At 29.0% G+C, this 25,691-nt stretch overlaps 1 protein-coding gene across 2 annotated transcripts in view; it reads right to left on the bottom strand.

Annotated features, from left to right (window-relative positions):
• Window positions 1-25,326, bottom strand: part of LOC107436259 (vascular endothelial growth factor receptor 1) — a 41,925-nt gene extending 16,599 nt beyond the window's left edge. For both annotated transcript variants that reach the window (XR_006226014.2, XM_043049795.2), the window contains exons 1-14: window positions 25,092-25,326; window positions 23,413-23,537; window positions 19,204-19,375; window positions 16,990-17,271; window positions 14,506-14,654; window positions 13,593-13,767; window positions 12,982-13,287; window positions 9,506-9,835; window positions 7,484-7,648; window positions 7,240-7,383; window positions 4,821-5,114; window positions 2,674-2,813; window positions 959-1,109; window positions 657-761 (exon numbers count right to left, since the gene is read on the bottom strand). Coding sequence is in view for 1 of the 2 variants with exons in the window: in XM_043049795.2 (XP_042905729.1) it covers window positions 657-761; window positions 959-1,109; window positions 2,674-2,813; window positions 4,821-5,114; window positions 7,240-7,383; window positions 7,484-7,648; window positions 9,506-9,835; window positions 12,982-13,287; window positions 13,593-13,767; window positions 14,506-14,654; window positions 16,990-17,271; window positions 19,204-19,375; window positions 23,413-23,537; window positions 25,092-25,179 (2,626 nt within the window). In the remaining variant the exon portion in view is untranslated. The remainder of the gene's footprint in view (window positions 1-656; window positions 762-958; window positions 1,110-2,673; window positions 2,814-4,820; window positions 5,115-7,239; window positions 7,384-7,483; window positions 7,649-9,505; window positions 9,836-12,981; window positions 13,288-13,592; window positions 13,768-14,505; window positions 14,655-16,989; window positions 17,272-19,203; window positions 19,376-23,412; window positions 23,538-25,091) is intronic.
• Between the last annotated feature and the right edge of the window lie 365 nt (window positions 25,327-25,691).

Here is a 25,691-nt window from a genome sequence, read left to right as displayed (position 1 = left end):
AGTTAGATTTGTTCGGAGTAGAGTATGAAGCATACACTGTTAAGAATTTCTCGGAAAAAATGATTAAATAACAATTCATTTAATTTTTACTTTACCATATTCAAACAAAACCGTCAAATAGCCATAAATAAGATGGTATTCAAACTGTTAACTGCGATAAAAAAATTTTATTAATTGCTCTCATCTAATACGGCTAAACCAGAATTTTATCGAACCAACTAAGCCCGCCTTATGAAGCCCCTTAGTTCCTTGCAGCTAAGTACACATTGTAATGGAGAGAGGTAATCAGTCAGTCACATGAACTGGGATTCGAGTCCCAGCTTTGACAATATAGTATTTCCTCCATTCCCTCCAACGCTTGAAGAGTTTCCAGTGCCCTGCACTCTCCAATACCCATTACTTAACGAAAAGCCAAGCTCTAAAGTCCAGTTATATTCGTTTGTTTTTACGGTTTTGAAACCATGCTAGTAGGAAATGGTTAAAAAACAGTATAATTTTGCATTTATAGTAGTATAACAATACTAGTTGCAAACGGTTTCAAAACCGTAAATGTCTAAAATGTTCTTTATAGTAAACTTTACGGTTAATTTGATAGGCAGGCTGCTGCCGATTATTTTTCCATAATTTTAGAATGAAAAATCTGTCAATGTACTTACTTTTCAACATTTTAACAGCAACCGTTGTTGAAACTTCGTAGTCATTCAAACCAAATGCTTCCGCTTTGACAACTCTTCCGAAAGCTCCTTGACCAAGAGTGCGACCTTTATAAGAAGAAGAAAATTTCATTGTAATCGTAAAATATGGATAAAATGCCCAACTAAATTGAATACCATCCAAATTAGATAAATCATAATGCAAGAATACATAAAATAGTAAATTCATCATATGAAAATTTATATCATGTATTGAATAAAAATAATTTGGCATAAATAACAAAAATAAGTAAGTATTATTTTACCAAGTTTGAGATTATCTTTCGGAAATTCCCAATTTTCATCATATGGTAAAAGGTCAGCTTGGTCATCTAACGCTACATTGGGATCATAATAACTCAATCGACCTTCTCTGAATAATTGATGATCAAATCCTTGAAGTTTTCGCATTGTATACTAAATAAAAAATATTTTTGAAAATTTTTTAATATTTCATCACCAGTAATAGTAATCAACTGTTAAAAATAAAATAAGGTAAGAAGCAAATATCTGTAATAACCAGTTCAAACCTTCCATCCATTTTAAAAGATGTCTAATTCATTTTAATCACTCCTTAAAAAAATAACTTAAACATTTTTTTTTCCGAAGTAATTCGAGAAAACCGCTAATCATGAAAAACTAAAATTTAATCTAACTCTTAAAGCAATGTTAAGTTAAAGAAAGGAAATAATATAATATAAAAAAGAATTGAAAGAAATTGAGATAAACTGATAAGATTTTCCATTCATTCTAATGAATATAAATTTCATTTTTATCACACTTTGAGTAAATACTTTAAACTAATATGTGTATTTGAAAACATTAAATAAAAAGAAAACCTTTAATGCACAAAACTAGAACAGCTCTTACTTTTTGAAACCAAAGTTTTTAAGTTAAAAAAAGGAGTTAATTGCTCTTAAAAGTGGAGTTTTTAAGTTAGAGAAAAGAGTTGATTGCTCTTAAACGTGGAGTTTTTAAGTTAGAGAAAGAAGTCGATTACTCTTAAAAGTGGAGTTTTTAAGTTAGAGTAAGCATTGTCAAGCAGTGATAACAATAGACTCGAATGAATTTTAGGATAATTTATTTTATATAAGGGACAATTTAGAAACTCAAAATGAATAGAGATACGAATGAAGTTTAAGCAATGTAAAAAAAAAACAAATAATTTCACATAAGCAGACAGAAACGTCGAAGGTAGGTTGAGAACCCAAGATATTACAGATACAAAAACTGGAAGAAAATGGATTTTCAAACATTTAATAAAATTGAAATGTAAGAAAGGATATTTGTAATTTATTAGAATTTTTCGGAATGTGAAATGATTCTCAGAAATCTAGGTCAGTAAAAGAATTTAGAGGAAGAAATCACGCATCTCTTAACAAAAGTTCTGTCTTCTAATAATAGAATTGAGTTTACGTAATTTCTGAATAGATCGTATATCTGCTTAAATAACATTTTTACTTTTATTACGTAATTATAAATATATTCACTCGAAAAATTAATCCTACTTTATTTGAATGTGGAGAAGTAAAGTAAAATACTTAAGATAAGTTTAAATGTTTAGAAGTTGACAATCGTTATTTTTTGTTTTGTTCGTTTTAATTACTTTTTAATGGATTTTTATGCGATGTCATATTATATATTAGATTCGATTAGCAACAATGCCTCAAGTGTCAAACCAAAAATAATTTATTTTTCTATTGCTTTATTAATTGACAGACTCATTTAGATACGCAATTTTTTATACTTTGCAAGAAATTAAATTCTGCATAAATTATTTAATAATTAATCATGAGAAATCCTGAAGTTCTGACTTAAAATTTAAACGTGGATTTTATAAGACTTCATGTTCGTTGTTAAGTAAAAAAAAATTCTGAACGAAGTTAACGAAATATTTTTTTTTCTAAATCCAAATTCTATTAATAATTATTAAATAAATAATTAAAGAAAATTTATATCAGCAGGACCTAGTTGTACACACCTTTTTTCTATAAAACCATCTTCCGAAAATTAAAATAAATACTATAATTAAAGCAGCAGCCACTCCTGCTAACATGATTATCGAATTCTTTGCGGACTCATAATTTCCTCTCTGCTCAAATACTTGCAAAATTCCATCTTCTGCAAAATGAATTTAAGAAAAATTATAAAGCAAATTATTAAAAAAAAAGTAATAATTTTTTAAATATAAATAATAAATATGCAGTAATGATAATACTAATAAAATAAAAAAGATTATGCCATGCGAAAACAATACTTCTCAAAGTGCCTATACGACGCACAGTGGGGCGGATTGCAGATTAAGTAGCCAAAAATTAAGATATAGGAATAGGTGAATATTCGTTTATTAATCACTAATTTCGAACAGGGGAATTATACTTACATCCGTTTATGTAGCTTGAATTTGATTTGAATTTTTTTTACAATACGCTAAAAATAACTGAAAGTTTCAAAATTCATTTCAGATAAATACACAAGGTTCCGTAGCTTATTTTAATTTACCTTCTAATTATGTAAGCAAAGATATATGTCTCTCAGATAAACACAAGCGCTTGCAAGACTTTTTTTTTTTTGTAAACTTCGCCAAAAGTTGTGATTTTACCTAAATTTCAAAAATATATAAAAACAAAAAACTGCATTATTTTATTCACGCCGGTAAGTTTGATTCCTTTTTACATGTTTCTTTTATTTCATGATTTTTTACCACATAAGGTTTTTTGCGATATCGACACATATAAACAATAATTTTTATCTTAGGATAATTATTCTTTATTCAGAAATNATATATATATAGCTTGAATAATTTTTACCGCTATTTTCAGACAATAAAAATTACTTATTTTGAGGATTTCTATAAACATTTCAAAACCTTTATTTTATTTTTATTTTTCACAGTGCACAGTGCAGTACTTTCGAAATATGCGATTTCATCAGAATTGCACCATGAAATAATTACAATAATACTTTTTCCCATTCTGTCATTTTTCTTATTGTAGATTAGCGTATGAGTTGAGTAGGCAGGAATTCAAAGAGTTTAGATTTTTTTTAAATATGTTGCAGAATGAAGCAAATATTCCAAAGTTTTGATTATCTAAATAAGTTTAGAAACAAAAATTACACTCTAACACTAAGGCTGCTAAACTTAACTCGTTTTGACCCACTTCTAGCCTGGGCCAATCTTCATAATTTTTAAAAAATTAATTGTGAGATTAATTTAAAAATGCTTAAATAAAGCTGATACAGCAGACACATAAAAACAGGAAGGTGTTAATGTCATTAATTGAAAACTAATCCCAGTTTACTTCCATAAACGTTTAGTTATTTCACATTATTATTTTTCTTATCTTCTATTCCATCTTATTGTATCGAAATCTACATCAATTTAAATATTTTCAACACAAAAGGATATTATAACGTTAATAAAAAAATTTAAAATTTAAAAATTTGAAGTCTTATAGTGTGAAAGACAACGCACCAATCGCTTAAGTATAGGTAAATAAATTAACACTTACTGATATAGTATTGCTTTAATCGCAGAATTTTGATTTAGAACTGCAGCACTAATTTAACTATAGCCTTTTGTTTTAGAAGCCAAAATTACTTTTAAAAATTATTTAAATGATTTCAATAAGGAGCAAAATGTGATTATTTGAATAACAATACGATTGACAAGGCTAGCGGAACGTTAGTTTATCTAGCAGTTTTGAAGAAAAAAATTTTCAGTATGTATACTATTTTAGTCTTATTACACAACACGAATCCATTTAACCAAGCCTTCAAATTTCACAAATCTAAGAGTATATATTAACTAACTGACTATCATTAAACGACTTCGGGGTGAAATTAGGTTCCTTGTGCTTTTGACATTCGATTTGTAAACTCGGCTAAAAGTTAAAACACACCGAATTTCAAATGCAAAGATGTGAACAATTTAAATTCGTGTAAAGGACGTTATAACTTGTGGGAATCGAAAATTGTAAAAAAGAAATAAAAGCAAAGCATAATCTTTAGTTTCCCATTGTCAGCATCTAAAGCTAATTGACTAAAATTCATCAAAATATCGCTTATCTTCTGAGCTCTTTAATGGCTGAACCTAAATCATGTATAAAATAGTAATTGAAAAGTCACCTGAAAGTACCGAGAGGGAAATATTTTTAGTAACAGTTCCAGCGACATTTTGCGCTTTACATTGATAGAATCCACTGTCTTCTTTAACCAGACGTGAGATAATGAGTTTCTGAAACTGGTCCTCGAATTTCCCTCCGGTAATATTAGCATCTATAATACTTCCATCTCTGTACCAAACAACTGTAGGAAAAGGAGTACCATCAACATGACATTCCAATTCCAGAAATGAATTTGATGCTAATAGAAGCTCCTCGGAACTCCAATTAGAGTTAACAAATGAAGGTCTCTTTATTTCTGGAAAATAAAAACGATTCATTTACAGTTCAGTTTAACTATTTGTTAAATCTAAAACATTTTTTATTGTTTTTAGTAATCTAATATATACAGTCATTGGCCAAATTATTAGACGCACTAAAAGATTTTATGTAAAAACTATATAACCAGGTGATACCAGACTATTTCCAGACTATACAGCTTTATTGTTTTTATGTGACTGGAACAGGTTTGCATTTGTTTACGTTAGTGCATCAGTTGGTTAAATTAGACGATATATAATATAAATTTGACCATAAGATAAATTAGACGATATATTGTATAAATATAGAATATTTATTGTATCAAGCAATATATAAGTAAATTATAATAATTAGATCAAACTATTCGACGCACTGTAGTTTTTTAATAATTCCATGATTTGCACGAGTTTATATGCAATACTTTTATATTTAAACATACATGTATAATACATATTTGTTTAAATACATACATGTATTAAAACAAACTATATAACCAGGTGATACCAGACTATTTCCAGACTATACAGCTTTATTGTTTTTATGTGACTGGAACAGGTTTGCATTTGTTTACGTTAGTGCATCAGTTGGTTAAATTATACGATATATAATACAAATTTGACCATAAGCTAAATTAGACGATATATTGTATAAATATAGAATATTTATTGTATCAAGCAATTTATAAGTAAATTATAATAATTAGATCAAACTATTCGACGCACTGTAGTTTTTTAATAATTCCATGACTTGCACGAGTTTATATGCAATACTTTTATATTTAAACATACATGTAATAGGTTTTTATTCGGGAGATTTTTTATATACTTATATACTTCCTACCTGCATTTATTTTTAACGCATCGCATTACAATGTTTACCAATTGATACAAGAGTGTAAACAAATGCAGATCGGTTTCATGAGAGTAAAAACAATACAGCGCTATAGTATCACCTGGTAATTATGATTTTACATGAAATCTTATTGTGTATCTTATCATAGAATCTACTGTAGATTCATACATTCTGTAGTATATAGATTCTATCTTATACATAGAATCTTCTGTATATTGGATGATTGCATGCACTTTTTTTAAAAAGATCCAGAAAACTTATAAATTAAACATTACCGTAAAAGCAAACTATCGTAATTTTTGTCTCCATAATACCATTCAGCTTTTAAAGAAAATTCTACCAAAAAACACACCATGAAGGTAAAAATTAATCTTGCATCTGAAATATGCTCACCAGGTTCAAATCCTGATGATAGGTGAGTGCACAATCATTCTTACATTTAATTTTTTTTTACCGTAAACTTTTAAAGTAAATATTGAATTTACATTAAAAAGTATTGGCACCAGGATTGTTAGTAATTTTCTGGATATATTTAGTGCACAATGAGTCCTAAAAGTTAGTTCCTTCGCCACAATTTCGTGGAAAAAATAATTTCTGAACTGTTAAGATATACTCTTTTAGAATAATCAGTTCAAGACTGAACCATATTATCAGTACATTAAAAGATAGTACGGTGCGCATGCGTAACCTTAAATTCAACCATGCTCTGTTCAAGTTTAAATATTATAGCGTGTTATGATGTTTAAGAAATTTGCTAATACTATTCTACTTAGTACAAATTGCTAAGAAATTGAACGATATTATGATGAATAAGTTCTAGAATTTCTACTGTGTATATTGAAAGGTCATTAGCAAAGTTTTCAGGGGAAAAAAAGCATTATTTTTATGTAAATATGTGATTGAAGATTTTATTTATTCATATATATATATAATAGAACGAAAAAATTATAACACGATGTTTTCAAAGTAATCAGAATTTGAAACGTGGTTACATTTGGAATGATATGCAGCTGAGAGTTCTATTGTTTTCTAGTCAGCAGCGACATCTACAGATGAACTTTGAAACTGAAAAAACGGTAAGGGATATAAAAATAATTTGAGTTTCATCATCAGAATTGTTTTTCTTCAACTAATTTTTCAAATCACCGGTCAATTTTGAAATACCCGATATTAGCTTTCCCGATTCAATATATTTTAAAAAAATTTTATGTGCCATAAAAATATATTTAATCTAAATTTTATGTACCTAAAAATATATATTTTGTTTTTACCTCGAACAAATACTAGAGCAGATCTTTCTTCAGTATCATTATGCAATCTCTTATAGCCGGTGCATTTATATTCTCCAGTTTCATTTTTTGTAATAAAATCAATCTGCAATTCTATTGAAATAGAATTGGAGGTATTGAAGATATCTGAAAAGAAAATCGACATTTGAAAAGTAATCAGAAAACGATAAGACATCAAAAATTATTGGAATATGAAAAATTGCAATAGAGAATAATTTATACTTGCTTAATTCTTCTTTTGATATAACTCTAGATTGATTATAATTAAATGATATCCATGTCAGTGTTAACATTTCAAATAGATCAGAGCTTGCTGCACAAGTCAGGGAAAACGAATCCATTTCTAAAGGTGATTCTTCGCTAACATGCAAATCAAAGCAGTCATTCACATCTGAAAATTAAATTTATTTCAAAACTACATCTATAGTAAATCTAAAAACAAATGTGAACTTATCATTTAACACATTATTTGGTAAGCGTATTTAGTTTTATTTTTTGAAATGCCTACACGCAGATATTTTTAAAGTATACGGTACACTGTCGGAATTTTCATTCTAAAATCACAACAAAATTACCGGTAGCAGTTTGTCCATCTAATTAACAGTAGGGGAGAGTGGGGTCAATTGTAACATTTTTTACTTAACTATTTTCAATTAACAAAAAATCCAATATCTTTTTAGTATTATTTGACAGACGAGTAAAGTAGACTATCCTCTACTAGAAAAAAAATAAATACCTTATTTTAAATGTTATTATATTAGTTATTAACAATTTTTGACAGTCGTGCACTTGTTACAATTGTCCCCACTTACGGGGTCAATTGTAACAGTTCATAAATTCAACTAAAACATAGTTAATTATACATATTATCATAGTTGTGATATATTTTTTTATTGATCAAAATAGTAGTGATATTTTAGGAGTAAAAATAATAATGAGCAGAGACCTAAAGGGTTAAACTTTTAACTTTAAGGGGTTAAAAATTTTAATTTATGCTGTGAAAGGTGACAAATAAAATAATGCACATGCAACATAATATAAATGATATAGGAAACTATTGGTGGTTCTTAAAGAGTTAAGTAATGGTTTGTAAACATAAGATTATTTATTTTCAGCTGTTACAATCGTCCCTTTACTTATTGTTACAATCGTCCCCAAGACGCCATTTCAGCTTCATTTGTTAAAAACAATGCTAGTTAATTAACAAAACTAATTTTTTTTTATTGAAATGTTAATTAAGGTGTCCACTTACATATTCGGTTAATAATTTTTATTTGTTTAAACAAAATTACTTTGTTACAATATAATATTCTAATACCAAAAAAAGTACTTACGTAGCGTGAAAATATCTTTTGTGATGTAACTCTTTCAAAAGTACATAAAAATGGTTGCCAGCAGGGGTGTACATGTAGATTTATTAAATACACCTTGTGCGCCACCTAGGAACCAAATCTAGAACCGGACACTCGAAATTTTTGCTCTGTTACAATCGTACCCTGTTACAATTGACCCCACTCTCCCCTACAGTTTAAGAACAATCCCCTTCTTTTATAATTTTGAAACCGTTTACATCTGGCATGTTTAAGAAACCATGAATGCAAAATTATATAGTTTTGTAACCATTCAGAACTAGCATGACTACTGTAACAAACAATTGTAGCTAAGTTATATTTAGCCTTTAGTTAGGCAAGTGACATTGAAGTTAGGTTGAGTTGTAGTTTTAAAATGAACCGTGTAACAGTTGAGGATTTCAAGACGCTGGAACCATTTCATACATGAAAAGATTGGAACAAATATTGGGTGTATCAACGCTGGAAAGTGAACCCCGGTACAACCTGTTATGAAAATGATAGATTAGCTTTCTGGGCTACAGTATGGTACTCTGCTTCAAAGAACTACGTCGTGGCAAGGTTGGCGTGGGTAAATTTCTGGTTTTCTAAGCGTTCAAGATGAAAACAGTCAATAAGAGAATATTCTCAAAATTAACAGTTTGAATACCATCTTTTTTGAGATTATTTGACTGTTATGGGTGAATATGGTAAAATAACAATTAAATAAATTGTTATTACACCATTTCCTCCCAGAAATTTCTAACAGTGCATAAGACAATGTAATTTTGTTTGTGCATTCTAGGAATGAATATAAATCTTGACTTTCATTACTCATTCTTTTTTTTTTTTTAAAGATGAGGCTGTTTCAGGTCTCAATTTTCAAGAAATAAGTAGGGTAAGAAAATATTGAAGCAAACCTGTTACAATGAATAGCATTTGATCATAAGCATCTCCTATTTCATTCTTTCCGTTGCACCTATAATATCCCGATTTATGAGCTGTAACAAACAGCGACGAAGCAGCTTTATCATCCTCATTCATCATCCAAACATAATCATTATTAACCAACGAATTGTCATCATCAAGATGCGTCCAATTGTTCCATTTGTCTTCGAAGCTGAATGGATTCCAACTCCAGAAAATGTCATCTGGAGGAGGATATGCATCAGCATGGCACAGAAATTGCTTTTTTTGACCAGGCATAAAACAGTTGGAAGTGATATTGTGGATTTTAACAGATGGTTTATCTGTAAGATTACAAAAATGGCAAATTTAGTAAAAAGTTTATTATTTAATCATGTTTGAATCATCAGGGTGACAATTTCTGAGGTCTATGGAAACAAAAACCTGAATAACTGTTGAGCTGTTAGCGAGATTCCGTTTATATTTAATGCATGAATTCGGATATATTTATTTATCACTTGATTATATCATGCGCACTCTTATTGTTATTAAATGTTTCTGAGTTAATAAATATAAATAGTGCAATATTAAGCATATAGTGTAAAATAATGTAATAGTGTAATATCAAGCGTATAGTGAAAAATAGTGTAATATCAAGCATACATCAAGATATATCTCAATTTTCGTGATCTAAACTAGAACTATTTCCTTGCTTATACGGTGCTTGACCGCTAAGAAACAATTGTCAAGCATCGGATTGTGATTTATGCCAAGTTGCGTTTTAGAAATCGTCCAATGAGCATTTTTTCTCAAAATTTTATTATATTTCAATTTGTAGATATCTGAACTAGTTTGTATAATAATAAATCCTCATTGCCTCGATAAATATGTACTTAGTTTTATTTTATTAATCAAGGTCTATTATTAATTATTCCGAAAAATGTGACTTTTCCTTAGAAATTGCCAAGCAGTGTATATCGACAAGCTAGCTTCTCTATTACTATTTTTGATCTTAACTCTTGAGGCTTATTTTTTTGGGTTTAGGAATCAATTTAACGTACATTGTAAAATTTTCGGGATCAAATTACGATAAAGAGAGAAATTACGATAAAAGTATCGGCACTCAAAATGCCGATACTTTTTACAGTAAAATGTTATGGAACAAAAAATGTGATAAACCTTAATATTTACAGTAATAATTACTGTAGAATCCCTGAATCACTCTATTTAAATAAATATTGCTGTAAAAATAAGGGTATAATGTTTTACGGTACAAAAGGTTTTTACGATAAAATGGATTTTACGGATAATGTAATTTTATATCGTGATTTGATTCGGAAATTTTTACACTGTAGTTCACGAAGAAAAAACGCATAACTACCTTTCAGAAAGCCTTCAAAGGCGTCGATGTCTCAACTTTTTAGCAAGTTTTGCAGAATTTGCTATGCTGTTTGCAGAATTTGCTATGCTGTTTGCAGAATTTGCTATGCTGTTTGCAGAATTCACTATTAGCGTTACTTGGCAAAGAAATCAACAAATACTTTTCATGAAACCATGATCTCGAACCATAATCTTTCTATTATAGTGTTTTGTGTTTATAGTGTTTTGTTAATGATATGAAAAATGCAAACCGAAAACTGCATGCATCTTTATAGGTAATTAAATACAATCTTTTATTTATCTTCTTTTATCATATGCGTAGAAAAATTAGTCAACCAAGCAGATTTATGACTCTTATTCTTAGTCTCAGTGAATTTTTAATTTTAAATTCAACTCAAAAGACAAATTAACTGGGTAAATAAATGTTTTGTCTTAAACTACCACAAATGTTGTAACAGATAAAAGCTTAGAAATTAATAAAACTTTCCCTTAGGAAAATTTGCCATAAGTTTGCCATAAAAAGTGCCATAGGTTATTCCTAGAGAGTTTTGCCTATGGCAAAATTTTGTTATACACTTTTGCCATAAACGTATGTCAAAATTTTGCCATAAGCGTATGGCAAATCTTTACCATACACGTATGGTACGCTTTTGCTATAGGTCGGTATATGAAGAAGTATATGAGGAAAATTTATCATCGGTAAAACTACACTGGTATATCCTATGGTATTGTTTATATAGCAAATTTTTGCATAGAATTATGGTGAGCTATAGTCTGTAATTAAATTTTTCCATAGGCTACGTTAACATTTCTTCACAAACGTATTGAAGTTTATCATACAACTATACATAGGGAAATTTATACATAGACAATAATAAACAAGAGTGATATTGAATTACAGAGAGCTTTCGGAACTTTTAAGAATAATTATAATAATAGAAATTAACGTGAGAGACTAATTTATTAATTATATGAGAAAAGACAATAATTATGTAAGACAGCCAAGAACTCGTACCGGACAATACCCGGATGATTTAAATCTTTACTACAAAAATTTATTAGAAAACAAAACAGACAATATGAGTAATGAAAGAAAAAATAAGTAAATAAAGGAAATAGAATGAACTTACAGATTTGCTGGTTCTCTACTGTTCATTAATCCAAAATCAATCACAATGTTAAAGATTGAACACAATATCGTAAAAAGGTGCAAAATCTATTATTTGATGTTAGCGAAATTCACACAACATTATTCTAACTATATCAAGTTGTGTATTAGAAACTAAAACGTTAGTGTTTGATTTTTAATTAAGATGCAAATTGTTCTTAAAATCATATTTAACATAGTTAACCCTTTGACGTAGATGAGACAAGGGTGTCCTTCTTATATGTTCTGATGCTCTAGTTAGAAGCAAAAGTATGTTTCGTATTTTTTAATAATAAAAAATAGTCAAATAGTTACATCTGTTAAATTATCGTAATTATGTTTGTCCAAAAATATAAAATCCCAAAAAAGTAGCTTGAAAAAAAAAATTTCATTCATATTCATGTTCAAAAATTTATCAATAATTGACTCTGTAAATTAAAAAAAAATATTTAATAATAAATAACTTTTTCTCTTAGATCTAAATAGCTACAAATAAATAAAAATTTGAAAAATTAATCCATGGAAGTGAGCTGTGTTTGGAAGATTTTACCGATAACGCAGAAAAAGACATGGGTGCTTTAGGCAATATTTCATAACCATACATTATTGAAATACTAAATAAAATATTTTTCACTTATTTTGGCTTTAATTAATACAAAATAATCAAAAAAGTTTGAAAAATATCTTTTATAAAAATTCTGCGTCAAATGGCTATGAAACTAAGCAAAAGAATTATATTTATATAATACATGAGTTACTAAAAAAAATAAATATATAAAAAAAAAGTCAAATGAAACTTGGACTCAAATTAAACTGCGGCATTCATTTCTGATAAATTATTTTACGTTAAGATATTTATTCGAATGATAAAAAGCCATTTAAACAAATTTAAAAAGCCATTTAAACATTTCAACAAATAAGTATTTACTATTCTCTGGCAAATGTATTTAAAAATGTACTAACCTTTAACTAATAAATGAAATATTTTGTTGCTAGAACCTCCTGGAGCATATGCTGTTACCATATAATCATCTGAATCATGTTTAGTGAGGTTGAATACTTCTAGAACAAATTCAAAATCCGTAGACTTGGTTATGTATTTTCCAATAACTAAAGGTAGCTGTTGACCTTTTTTTGTCCACAAAATTCGAATGTCTTTTGTGTATGGAAAAACATTGTAATTTGCTCTCAATTGCACATTTTCTCCAACTCTCTTAATTACGGTATTTACTCCAACGCTAAAATTGACAGTGGATTGTTTTGGAAGTTCTGAAAATCATTAAAAACACTAAAAATCATTTAAATACACAGTAAATATCGGTTATAATCACAATTCACAATATCAGATGGAATTATAGCTATAAAGAGCTTGTAGTTAAAAACAAATGCACATTTTTAATGTTAAAATTGCAATAAGAATAACTACAATATAGTATGCTATAGTTTCGGGCACTATAGCTGAATATAATATAATATAATATAATTGGCTTAACGTGTTTACTAGAGTTTACTAATTTTAACTTAATTTACTACTTCTTAAAGAAATAAAAAACAAAGACAAACCATATACATACCAAAAACAGAGATATTAACTTCATGATAGTTTGTTTTTCCCGAATGATCCGTTACATTACATTGATAAGTTCCTTCATCTGCTTTCTCTACATTGATTACTGTTAAAGTCTCAGTTGTAAATCTGTCTCTCATATTTCTTGTATGGGTAATATTGCTGAGAATTATTCGTTCAGGCTAGGAAAATTATTTATAATATAGATGAAAAAATATTTTCATACAATATGGATACATACCATAAATAGAGATATTAGCTTGCTGAGAGTTTGTTTTCCCTGAATAATCTGTTACATTACTATGATAAGTTAATTCATCCGCTTTCTTTATATTAATTACTATTAAATTCTCAGTTGTAAATCCGTCTGGCATATTTTTCGTATGGGTAATATTACTGAGATAATTCATCTAATTTAGGAAAATTATTAATACGTAAATAAAAAATTGGTGTATACCATATGAGATTTATGTTATGAAAAGACATTTTAACTTTCTGATATTTTGTTTTTCCCGAATGATCAGTTACATTACATAAGTTCCTTCACTTGCTTTTTCTACATTGATTAATGTTAAAGCTTCAGTTGTAAATTTGTCTCTCATATTATTTCCAGAAGTTATATTTCTGAGAATGATTCGCTCAGTCTAGGAAAAAAATAATAAAATAACTGAAAAATAATTTTAGATTGTATGCCTTAGCCTGATTGGTAAAAAAATACCACCGGAGATATTTTTATTTTATTTAAATGCTCTAATTTGAAAACACAGTTTAAAACCTTTGTAAAAATAAAAAATTTTGACACGTATTTAAGCAGAGAAATTTGTTTGATAATGTTTAAAGTTTTGAACCAACAGATTCTTGTTGTATGTTTTAATATCAGCAAATTTAAGAAAATTATAAGCCACTGAAAGACAACTTACATCTTTTACTGGATAAATCCACTTCATTTCAACCAAAGTAGTACCCAAGTCGACTTTTACATTACATTTCAGGCTAAAATTTGAATTTACTAATACATATTTTGCATTACTATCATCAATTTCAATTTCAGGAACAGAATGAGTTTCAGCTAAAAAGAAATAAGTCTAGTTAACGATTACGAATAAGTCTACAGTCCCTGGCCTAACTATTAGACGCACTAAAGACTCTATGTAAAATCTTAATTATCAGGTGAGACTATATAGCTTTATTGTTTCTACATGACTAAAACCGGTTTGCACTTGCTTACGTTCGTGTAATAATTGGTTGACATTGTAATGCAATACATTAAAAATAATACAAATAGAAAGTATATAAAAAATCTCCTGAATAAAAACCAATTACATGTATGTTTAAGTATAAAACTATTGCATATAAGCTCGTGCAAAACATGCAATTATTCAAAAAGTACAGTGCGTCTAATAATTTATTCGAATTATTATAATATATGTGGGGAGAGGAGTAATCGACCATGTCAACCGTCATCTATGAAAAGGTACCCCGACATAGAGTCGCGTTAACATGTCTTATATACTAGTGAATTGTAGTTGTAATTTTGTAGTGGTAGATACGCTACAGTACTCCCCCNTTATTTTTACTCCTAAAATATCACTACTATTTTGATCAATAAAAAAATATATCACAACTATGATAATATGTATAATTAACTATGTTTTAGTTGAATTTATGAACTGTTACAATTGACCCCGTAAGTGGGGACAATTGTAACAAGTGCACGACTGTCAAAAATTGTTAATAACTAATATAATAACATTTAAAATAAGGTATTTATTTATTTTTTCTAGTAGAGGATAGTCTGCTTTACTCGTCTGTCAATTAATACTAATAATATATTGGATTTTTTGTTAGTTAAATATAGTTAAGTAAAAAATGTTACAATTGACCCCACTCTCCCCTACTAAAATATAAAATCCTAAAAAGTTGTCTGATTCTTTTTCATTAATAACTACATAAATAACTACAATTCATAATAACTACATTCATAATAACTTCATAATAATAACTTCATAATAATAACTTACATAAATAACTACAATTAAGTGCCAATATGAAAAGTTATTGCACAGCAGTGAGCCGAGTTTGGAAGACTTTACCAATAACGCAGCAAAAGACACCGGTGTTTCAAGCTGCATTTCATCACCGTAAATTATTAAAATACCTAATATATAATATTTTTCACTTATTTTAGCCTAAATTATGAAAAAAGTTTGAAAAATATTTTTAATAAAAATTCCACGTCAAAAAGTTGGAAATAGTTGGAAAAAAAAATAGTTTTTCTTTCTCTTTTGCAAAAGTTACAAAGTTTTAAAAGAAGTTACAAAATTCTTTACAAAATGAGGAAACGATCATAGATTTAAAATTAGATTTCAAATAAATGATTATGAAGTTGGCTGAGTGGTAGCTCTTCGCGTTCCCGTGCCACAGGTCCTGAGTTCGATCCTCGGGTCGAGCAAGGTTGACTCAGCCTTTCATCCCTTAACTGGGTCGATAAATGAGTACCAAGCATGCTTGGGAACTAAACACTGGGAGTTTCGCGTTCGGCTGACCACCTGACCGGAACATCTGCTCCTGCTCCAGCCCAAGGTCAAGAAAACTGAGATGGATACAGTAGGCCTTGGCCCTCTATGGGCTTTCGCGCCACTTAGCATATGAAATTATCAATCTATTACCAATTGATGTCCTCACATCAATTGGTATATTTTCTTCAGCTTTTCTCTGATTTAAAGTTTAACCTGATCTTTTATGTTAACATATTTGTTCACAGAGTTAGTAAAAACAAATTTTAGTCTAGGTTGTTTCCAAATATGTTCACAAAATTAACAGACATATATGAATACTTAAATAATATTAAACTTCTAGTAAATTCTACTTGTATCCTTCTTTTATTTACTTGTCTATGTTTGTAATGCAGGATGTTTTGTAATCATTATCCTTGATAAATGTTTTTGGAATCCTCGTAAAAAATACAGACAGAAAAGTACACACATTAAGCGAAAAAACAAAAACGCTCTCAAAATCTGTCCAATCACAAATGAGGCAGTCTTTAAAACATTGAAAGCTATTTAATTTCGTAATAAAAATAGAAAAAAAGTTGAAAGGCGTTTATTAAAAACATCATTTGTCATCCCAACTTATTTCGATGCAAGTCTCAAACGTAAGTAGACTTGGACACAAAAATACTATTATCTATTATAAATTTTTAATAATTAAAAAATCATAAGAAAGTTTCTTACTTTAAAAATATTTCAATGCTACAGCTCTATAAGCTCAATTTATTATTTTAATTGAAGAATATTATAATTATATATGAGCTCTTTCGCAAAAGTAAGGCTGTTCTTTTTTAAGAAAATGCATCTATATATGTATTTTAAACAAAAATTGAATTATATCAAAATTCAACTTACGCAATATATCTATTTCTAAGCTAAACATAGCAGAACGGTCTTCATATTCTGCACTGCAATGAAAACTTCCTTGGAAATAGTTGCTAGGATTCTTTAAAACAAATCCGACCGTCGGATCGTACTTTAAATTTTTATTGGTTGGAACAAGATCTTTTAGCTTCCAAAGACTGACTTTGGTGTTTGAAACTGTGGGAAGACATGGTATTGTCGCTGATACACCTTGATGAAGTGTCATAATGTGAAAATATTCCTCATACAGTGGTATCAAAAGATGAGAATTATCTACAAAAATCACATTTTATTATAAACAACATTTTTTTAATTAGAAAATACAATTTCAAAAGAGACTTGATGCGAAATTTATGAATAGTTTAAATACTACTGATAAATACTGAAAAAAGTATTTGAAAACAACAATCTTCCATCGATATTTATAAATTTTAGCAATTTAAATTCAATTTTCAGCAAATTTATTTATTTTTATTTATTTATTTATTAAAAAATTAATTTTATTTTTTTTTTTTTTTTTTTTTTTTTTTGCAGCTCACTCTAAACTTTGAAAAAATGTTTTTCGATGGGAAATATGATTAAATTACTGGAAGTAAATTAATTTTTACTGTTAAAACCATATTTCAATGCCCATAAAAATTAATAAATAATCTAAGTTTCAAAGCTAGAAAACAAATTAAATTAAATTAATTCCCATTCACAATTTGGCAGTCAAAGGAAATATTAGGTGGTAACTTTAAATTTTAGAAAATTATTTAAATCGTGTTAAAATATCAAGAATTTTATTTGCAAAACATATGTGTGCTTTGAAAATTCACACATTTAAATAAGATTCAAAAATAAAAGAAAAAACATAAGATTAGTTTATCAACATAAAACAGCTATAGAATTTGATTGTTTTTTACTGTTAAGTCCATATTTCAAGGCATATAAAAACCAAGAAAGTGTGCGTTTGAATTTAAAAGATAATAAACAAATTCCTATTCAAAATTTAATATTTTGCATTGAAAAGCTCATTAAATATTAGGTAGGAATAGAAGAAATATTAGGTGGCAGTTTTAAATGTTCGAAAAATCATTTCAAATTTATTGTAATATCAAGAAATTGCTATGGGAATCATATTTGTGCATCGAAATTTTACGTCACTCAACACATTTTTCTAGCACGTTCTTTCAGTTTATTATAGATTTTATAATACTATCCATTCATTTTATTGAATTTACTGAAATTGCAGTAAAATTCCTAAATATATGAGTCTGGTTATAAATAAATCACGAAATTATTTTATAGGCTAATACGCGTAAATACTTGGACTTGAAAAATACATTAATATTGCATATTTAAAGTTTACTAAAGCCTCAAATTTGAATGTTTTCAAAATACCACTCCTCATGTTTTTCCAATAAGCTTTTTAATTCATTATAGCCTACTATCACTTACTTAATAATCATTTTATTGAATTTACAATAATTGTTATAAAAATCCTAAAAATATGAATCTCGTTTAACATAAATCACGCAATTATTTCATATAGGTCAACATTTTCAATTGAATATGTATTAATAATCATGAAACAAAATCATTAAAATCATTGTTCTTTTTTATAACACTTGGACTAGTCAAGCACGTCAGATACTGGCCGTCACTAATATGCGCCTTTCGTTTGCAAGAGCTGCAAGGTGAAAATCCATCTTAATTCAGAACCTCACGAATAGATGGCAGCACCACTCATTCATGAGATTACTTCTTCATTTTAGACATAGATAAGAAGGACAAAGAAATTTTATCCAGATCCCTGTGTACCCATGACATTAGTAACCGATTGATCACAATGAATGCAGATTCAGTTGTTAGCCAATTGTCCTATATTATTCTTATTAATATGCTTTTTAGGGGCATTAATAAGTGTTCCCTATATTGATTTGTTTTTAAGAATTTCGATGCCTAAGCACGGGATGTAGAACTTTCTCAAAAGAACATTAACAGTGTAGTAATTTGATTATTATCGTCAAAACCCTGCGAACCGAAAAAGTCAGTTAAATTTGCGAGAGTTTATTACAATAATCCGTCATTATTCACAATCTAACAGCAAAGCGTAACATAATTTCGGCATATGCGGTTTTATCTTATTTGCTACTCTGTGCGTTGAGATTGTGTCGTCCGCAGTTTGTCCTTAAGTCATAGTTTTACTAAATATTTACTTACCATCAACAAAAATGTAAATGGAAGCTCTGTCATTTTCATGGTAACATACATATCTCCCAGTATCATAAAAAGAAGTAAAATGTAAACTAATAATGCTCTCGTAGCCATCTTCAACTGCATTGCTGTTCCATGTGGCTGGAGCACTAATATTTTCATACTCTTTATCATCAGACTAATAAAAAAGATTGAAAATCATACTTTGAAATTATGGAGAGAAAAAACTATCACAAAAATTAGTTATTAAATGACCAATTGACGTCAATAACGTCACTTTGGCCAATTTCTACTCTAATTATAAAGTGTTAATTTCAATACATTGCTATCGGAAGTTTGTGAAACGTTTTTATGCGATTTTAATTAATTTTGCTGCGTAATGTAATTTAATTTTATTTCTTACAGTGGTTTAATTATCTTGATAATTAAATCGCACATCAAGTGGATTTAAGTCTTTTTTTGTAATTGCCCAACTCTTTTTATTATCCTTGCATTGTTTAATTCTACATTATGAAAAGAAAAATACTTATGATAACAACTTTGAAATTAACTTTGATTAACTTTGAAAACCGGGGGGGGGGAGATCTCTGGTTTCCAAAACAGAATGCAGGTGACCTATTTACATCGCCTTTCGTTTTTCTTCAAATAAATTTTAAATCGTTGATTAAGTTTGTAACATCCGTTAAGCTGAATTTTTATCATTTAGTCATTCCTAAGTCAAGTCATTCCTAACAGTCACGCACGAGATTCTTGAAGATTATTACTTTTTGTCGAAACGTCTATCTTTGTCTGAAATATCTAAGAAAAAAAGTTAATGCATAAAAATGATTTATTTATATTTCGATTCTTTTTTCATCATTTCAACTGTATAAAAAAATTATAGTATCAGATTTCCTCATGTGCGTCATGAAATTGCCCTTGAGTTTCCCCCTGAACTAATAGGAAAATGCTATAAACATTTATTAAAACAAGAATACGAAAAAAATATATAAATCCTTTTCTTGTGGATTGTTGATCGTATTTCGTACAATATGCATACAATAAAAAAATTACTATATAGATTATAAAAATTATTGCATAGTGTACAGAAAAAGGGAAAAGAATTAACAATCTGATTTGCTTTTGAATTCAAGTCTAAATTTTCACTTTGTAAGAAGAAAATCAACCTCTGGAATCATCCTCAGAAAAGCTTGATCTGGTTTTAGAGTTCTGTACAATTTTTGGAGAGCCTCAAATATAAAATTAAAAACAAAAATAAATGCCTACAAGGCAATCGTGCGTTCCATTCTTCTGTATGGTGCCGGATGCTGGAGTCCCCGGAATTCCGAAAAAGAAAAACTTGACACTTTTCAAAATCGATCTTTCAAAGTAGAAGAACTTTTAACAAAATCCCATCTGCTAATGAAAAAATTTTAAAACGAAGATGGCTAGGTCATATACAAAGAACAGATCGAAACAATCCTGTAAATGTTGCAAGCTCATGGGCACTTGACGGAAAGAGAAAAAGAGGGAGACCGAGACTAATGTGGCAATGATGCATTGAGGGAGATCTTAGTAGAGCTGGATTATTTGGATGGAAGAAGAGCGTTGCTTGGCCAAAGACAGGAGTGCGTGGAGAAAAAGACTCGAGGCCTTATGTGTCAGTTCGGCACAAAGAGGATAAGTAAGTAAGGAGGAAAAGCTATGGATCCAATAATAAACCTTGAATATGTTAAATTAAACTGAGGATTTTCTTTTCTATTGCAATAGATTTTTAATAGGTTTTAGAAAGCTTCGAATGGCAGATTTCAAATCTGCCATCAGTTTCTCTTTGCAAGTTGCAATTTCTTTCTAAATGACATTTTTTGTCTATTTTGTGTCGAAATGTGCAAGTTTAAAAACGTTATAAACAACAGGAGGCCGTATAAATATTGCGACAAACTTCTAGAGGACCTAGGACTTATCATTAGAATTAAAACTGGATTGGAACTCATGCCCTGAAATGTCATCGTACGCCGCTAGGAGCGCTTTCCTATAATGAACTTTTTCTTCGCATGCTTCTGAACAGTTCTTAATAGGAAATAACCTTTAGCCGCGTAGGATGGCATTTCTGGGCATGGGTTCCTTTACAATTTTAATCCTGATTATGTAACTTTACTCTCCTAGAAGTTTTTCGCAATATTTACTCAGCCCTCTGCTATGTATAATGTTTTAAACTTGTACAATTCGACAAAATATAGATAAAAAATTTCTTTTGTTGAAAAAAAAAATCTGCAGATTTAGGAACAAAATTAATTTCAGATTTGAAATCCTTACACCCGAAAATTAAACAAGATTAAGTATTTGTATAAATTCAACAACACACGTGTACTTAATGAAAACGATATTTTGAGCATCTAAATCAGACAACTCATTTTTTCTAAATATGCGTACCTTTTCACTGATTTTGAATTTCTTACAATCAATATATGGTATTTCATATTTTATAACAGTTGTTGAACAGCCGACATAATTTTGAGTTTACGACTACTAATATTCAGCTCCGTAGCCTTGTAATTTTGAACCCAATCCAGAAAACAAGGGAACTTCTGGATCAAGTATTGGGAGAAATTTGTCTTCGTGGAGGACTTTTTGAAGGAACATGGAGACATATTACATGGAGAGGAAAACCACAAAAATCTCCTATGGTTAGCCTGATGAAAAGCGGAGTATAACCCATGATCCTTCTACCACTGTGGATATTTTATGTCAACACTACGGTCGGTACGAGCCGGGTGCGGAATTCGTATCGATGAGTCATAGCTGGGATTCAAACCCGGTTTGAATCATTGGAAGACGAACGCTCTATCCCCTAAGCCACCACGGCACAATGTATGGGATATTATTTTATGGTTTTATTACCATCATTGAACAGCTGACCGGATTTTTAAGGTTTATGACTACTAATGTAGCAATCAAAAGCTAATTTTAATTATTAATTTCGCGTATTATTTCGCCATCTCTCTAAAATTGATTTTGGGGAAACGGAAATTTAAAAATACCATTTGTTTTTTACTTATATACTTAAAAGGGAGTAAAACTCTACAGCTCTTACAATTTTTTTCAATCAAATAATAAATAATTATAAGATATTAATTTTCATAGTCATATCTTTGGGAGATAGTTTTATAATTATTCGCAAATAAAAAAATATAAAAAATCCCCTCCCTTTTTTTTTTAACTAAATAATTTTAGATGTAACTCGAAATACAACAAGCGAAATTAGCATTATTTGAACAACTTTGATTACAGATATCCTGCGTTATTAAAATCAGACTCCAAAAACGCATTACAAATCTATTATGATCAGAATATCATAAAATATTAATAGAAATGATTCGTTTACGCATCTTTGGCCGAAAGTGGGTCAATTAATTATAAAATTCAAGGTCAACCCATTTCAAGATTAAGATTTGTATTTTACTATATTAGATCGAAACGCATGCAGATCATGTTTTTTTTTTCCTTAGCGTAATTTACGATACATACACCGAAGAGCCATTACATTATGACCACACTGCTAATAACATGTAGAACCACCTTTAGTCCTCAAAACTGCTAGCACCCGCCATGGCATTGACTCCACAAGGTGCTGATAGATATTCTGAGGTATCTGGTACCAAGCTCTCACCAACTGGTCCTGCAATTCCCTCACATTGCGAGGGGGTAGCGTGGCAGCGCGAATTTGGTTTTCCAAGTAGGACCACAAATGCTCTATTGGATTAAGGTCAGGTGAATTTGGGGGCCAAGACATGACTTGAAAGTCACTGGAATGTTCCTCGAACCAATCCATGACGATTCGACCCTTATGACATGGTGCATTATCCTGTTGGTAAACACCATCCCCCGCAGGAAAAACTGTTGCCATGAATGGGTGAACCTGGTCTGCAACTATGTTCAAGTAGCTTACAGACGTCAGGGATTGTTCTATGAGGATTATGGGTCCTAATGTGCCCCATGAAAACATTGTTCCTGGGCGAGAAACCATGAAAACCTGGACGAGTCCATTGTTATAGATGGAGGGTGGTCATAATGTAATGGCTCTTCGGTGTATATTTTTTAATAAAAATACTATTCGTTTGATATTTTAGGCAAGAATAATACGCAAAAATATCAGAACTAATAAAGATTAAAAACATGCATATCAGAAGCAGGCAAATAACATAACTTTGCTTCTTTTTATGGAACATAACTCACCATTGGATCAATATAACCCCATGACAGATATTGCGGTCCTTCACACTTTATAACGATCGTTGAGTTTACTTTAATGTCAATAAAAGGCTCTGTAACATTAAGTTTAATTTCCATTTTCGGATCAGCTGAAATTTAAAAAAATTGGAATTAATCATAGATTTTTCCAGATTAGAAATCAGTTGGAAATTCAAAATTTATTTGGTTTTTTAATAGAAAAAAATTCAAATTCACAGAGGAAAAGTGGTTACTCTAAAAGTAATAAAATTTTCTCTCCGAGCATTTTAAAATGTGCAGTTTTTAATGTAAAAATGAGAAATTAAACAATATGAGTGAAGGATTATAGAGGGTATTTTGTGACCATCTTTAATCTATATATTTTAAAATCTTTATCAAAAATGGAACCAAAGGAGTTCTAATCTGGATTGCAATATAATGTTTAAGCTAGGACAAAACTAAAAACGCCACCGAATTCGGAGGAATCACTATGGAAGAAGGCCTTTATTCGAAACATTGACCCCAACTGTTAACCGAATAAATAGAAGCAATTTTGAAAGCGGCAGCTGCATGAATATTGTATTGAATATTGAATTAAAAAGTGCATTAAAATTAATAAATGGCGAAGTATGATGTGCACATTAAAATTAACTGTCCCTGCGATAACAAATGCTTTCTAAAATCTCATTGTTTGTATTACTTTTAATTACAGTTTGCATTATTAAGTTTACAAATAGTTCATAATATCAAGTTTGCTTACAGTTTACATTATTAAATTTGTATTATTAACTTTCGAAATGTAGCAAGACAGTCTTTATTCATCAAAACTTCGTAATGATCATTTTAACAATTTAAAAAATAAATCTGATTTTCTACGTAATTTTTCATTATAGTTTGCATTATTAAGTTTGAAAATAGTTAATGTTCAATTTGCTTACAGTTGGCATTAATAAGTTTACACATGGTTTGCATTAAGTTTAAAATATGTTTGCATTATTAAGTTTGAATTATTAGGATGAGTTATTAATTTTCGGAATGTAGCAAGACGTTTTTATTTATTTATTTTTTTGTTCATCAAAACTTAGCAATAACCATTTATAGTAATTTAAAAAACTAAATCATATTGTTTGTGTTATTTTAATTATTATTCGCATTATTAAGCTTTCAAATAGTTTGCTATATTCATTTAGCACATACTTTGCATTAAGTTTACATTTTGTTTGAAAAATTTTAAGTTTGAACTTTTATCTTTCGAAATGTATCAAGACGATTTTTTTTATTATCAAAACTTTATGCATAATGGCCATTTTATGTTATTTAAAAAACTAAAAAGTAAATCTAATTGTTTGCATTATTTTTAATTATAGTTTTATATAGTTTGCATTATTAAATTTAAAAATAGTTTGTATTATTAAGTTTTCTTGCAGTCTGCATATAGTTTGCATTAAATTTGCTTGCAGTTTGCATATAGTTTGCATTAAATTTGCTTGCCGTTTCTAAATAGTTTGCATAGAATTTGCTTTATTATTATTCACTTTCTACATATAGCTAGTAGACGTTTTCTTTGTTTATCAAAATTTGATAATGGCTATGTTAAGTAATTCAGAAAAATAAATAAAATTAGTAATTTTTTAACATAGTTGTTCTCTGTGACAAATTACAAAGCATAAGCTATAAAAACTTACCTGATGAAATTACAATTTCATTCACGTTGCTTATGCAAATGAATAAAAATAACTTCACTCCAGCTTTTTTTATGGATAAAGATATCATAATGTCATATTGTTTTAGTAATTTCGAAGTTTTTTTTAACAAAGAATTAATCTTTGAATTTGAACATAAATAAATAATGTATTTTCATAATTCCATAAGCATATTATTTGCTTTAAACACATATCTTCTTGTAGCTTTTCACCTTCTGCGTTTCACGAAATTTTGACTCAGGATGTACCTTTTCAACGGAAATACATCCTGCAAATAGTTAAACGGGTAAAATAGATAATTTTGTTCCGGAGTAAAAAAAAAAGAAAAAAAAATGCTGATCATTAAATGAAAGGAAAATATAAAAACTTATCAATTAATTTCACTGGGGAACAATTCATTCCTTTTTTCTGTTTCATAATTTATTTTTTAATCGAGCTGAGATATTTGCGTGTCGCTGATTTCAAATCTGGAACTGGAACTACAATAATTTAGCAGGAAACCTATACACCGAAGTGTTTATCCCTTGTATGAAAGTTGTTATTGACAAAGGGATAAATTTCTTAAAATAATCTATTTACATT

This window comes from Parasteatoda tepidariorum, chromosome X2 (assembly GCF_043381705.1).
Source record: "Parasteatoda tepidariorum isolate YZ-2023 chromosome X2, CAS_Ptep_4.0, whole genome shotgun sequence".
In the NCBI taxonomy this organism is placed as follows: Eukaryota; Metazoa; Arthropoda; class Arachnida; order Araneae; family Theridiidae; genus Parasteatoda; species Parasteatoda tepidariorum.
Note: the sequence above shows the minus strand (reverse complement) of the source record. Positions and strands in the feature narration are given on the sequence as shown.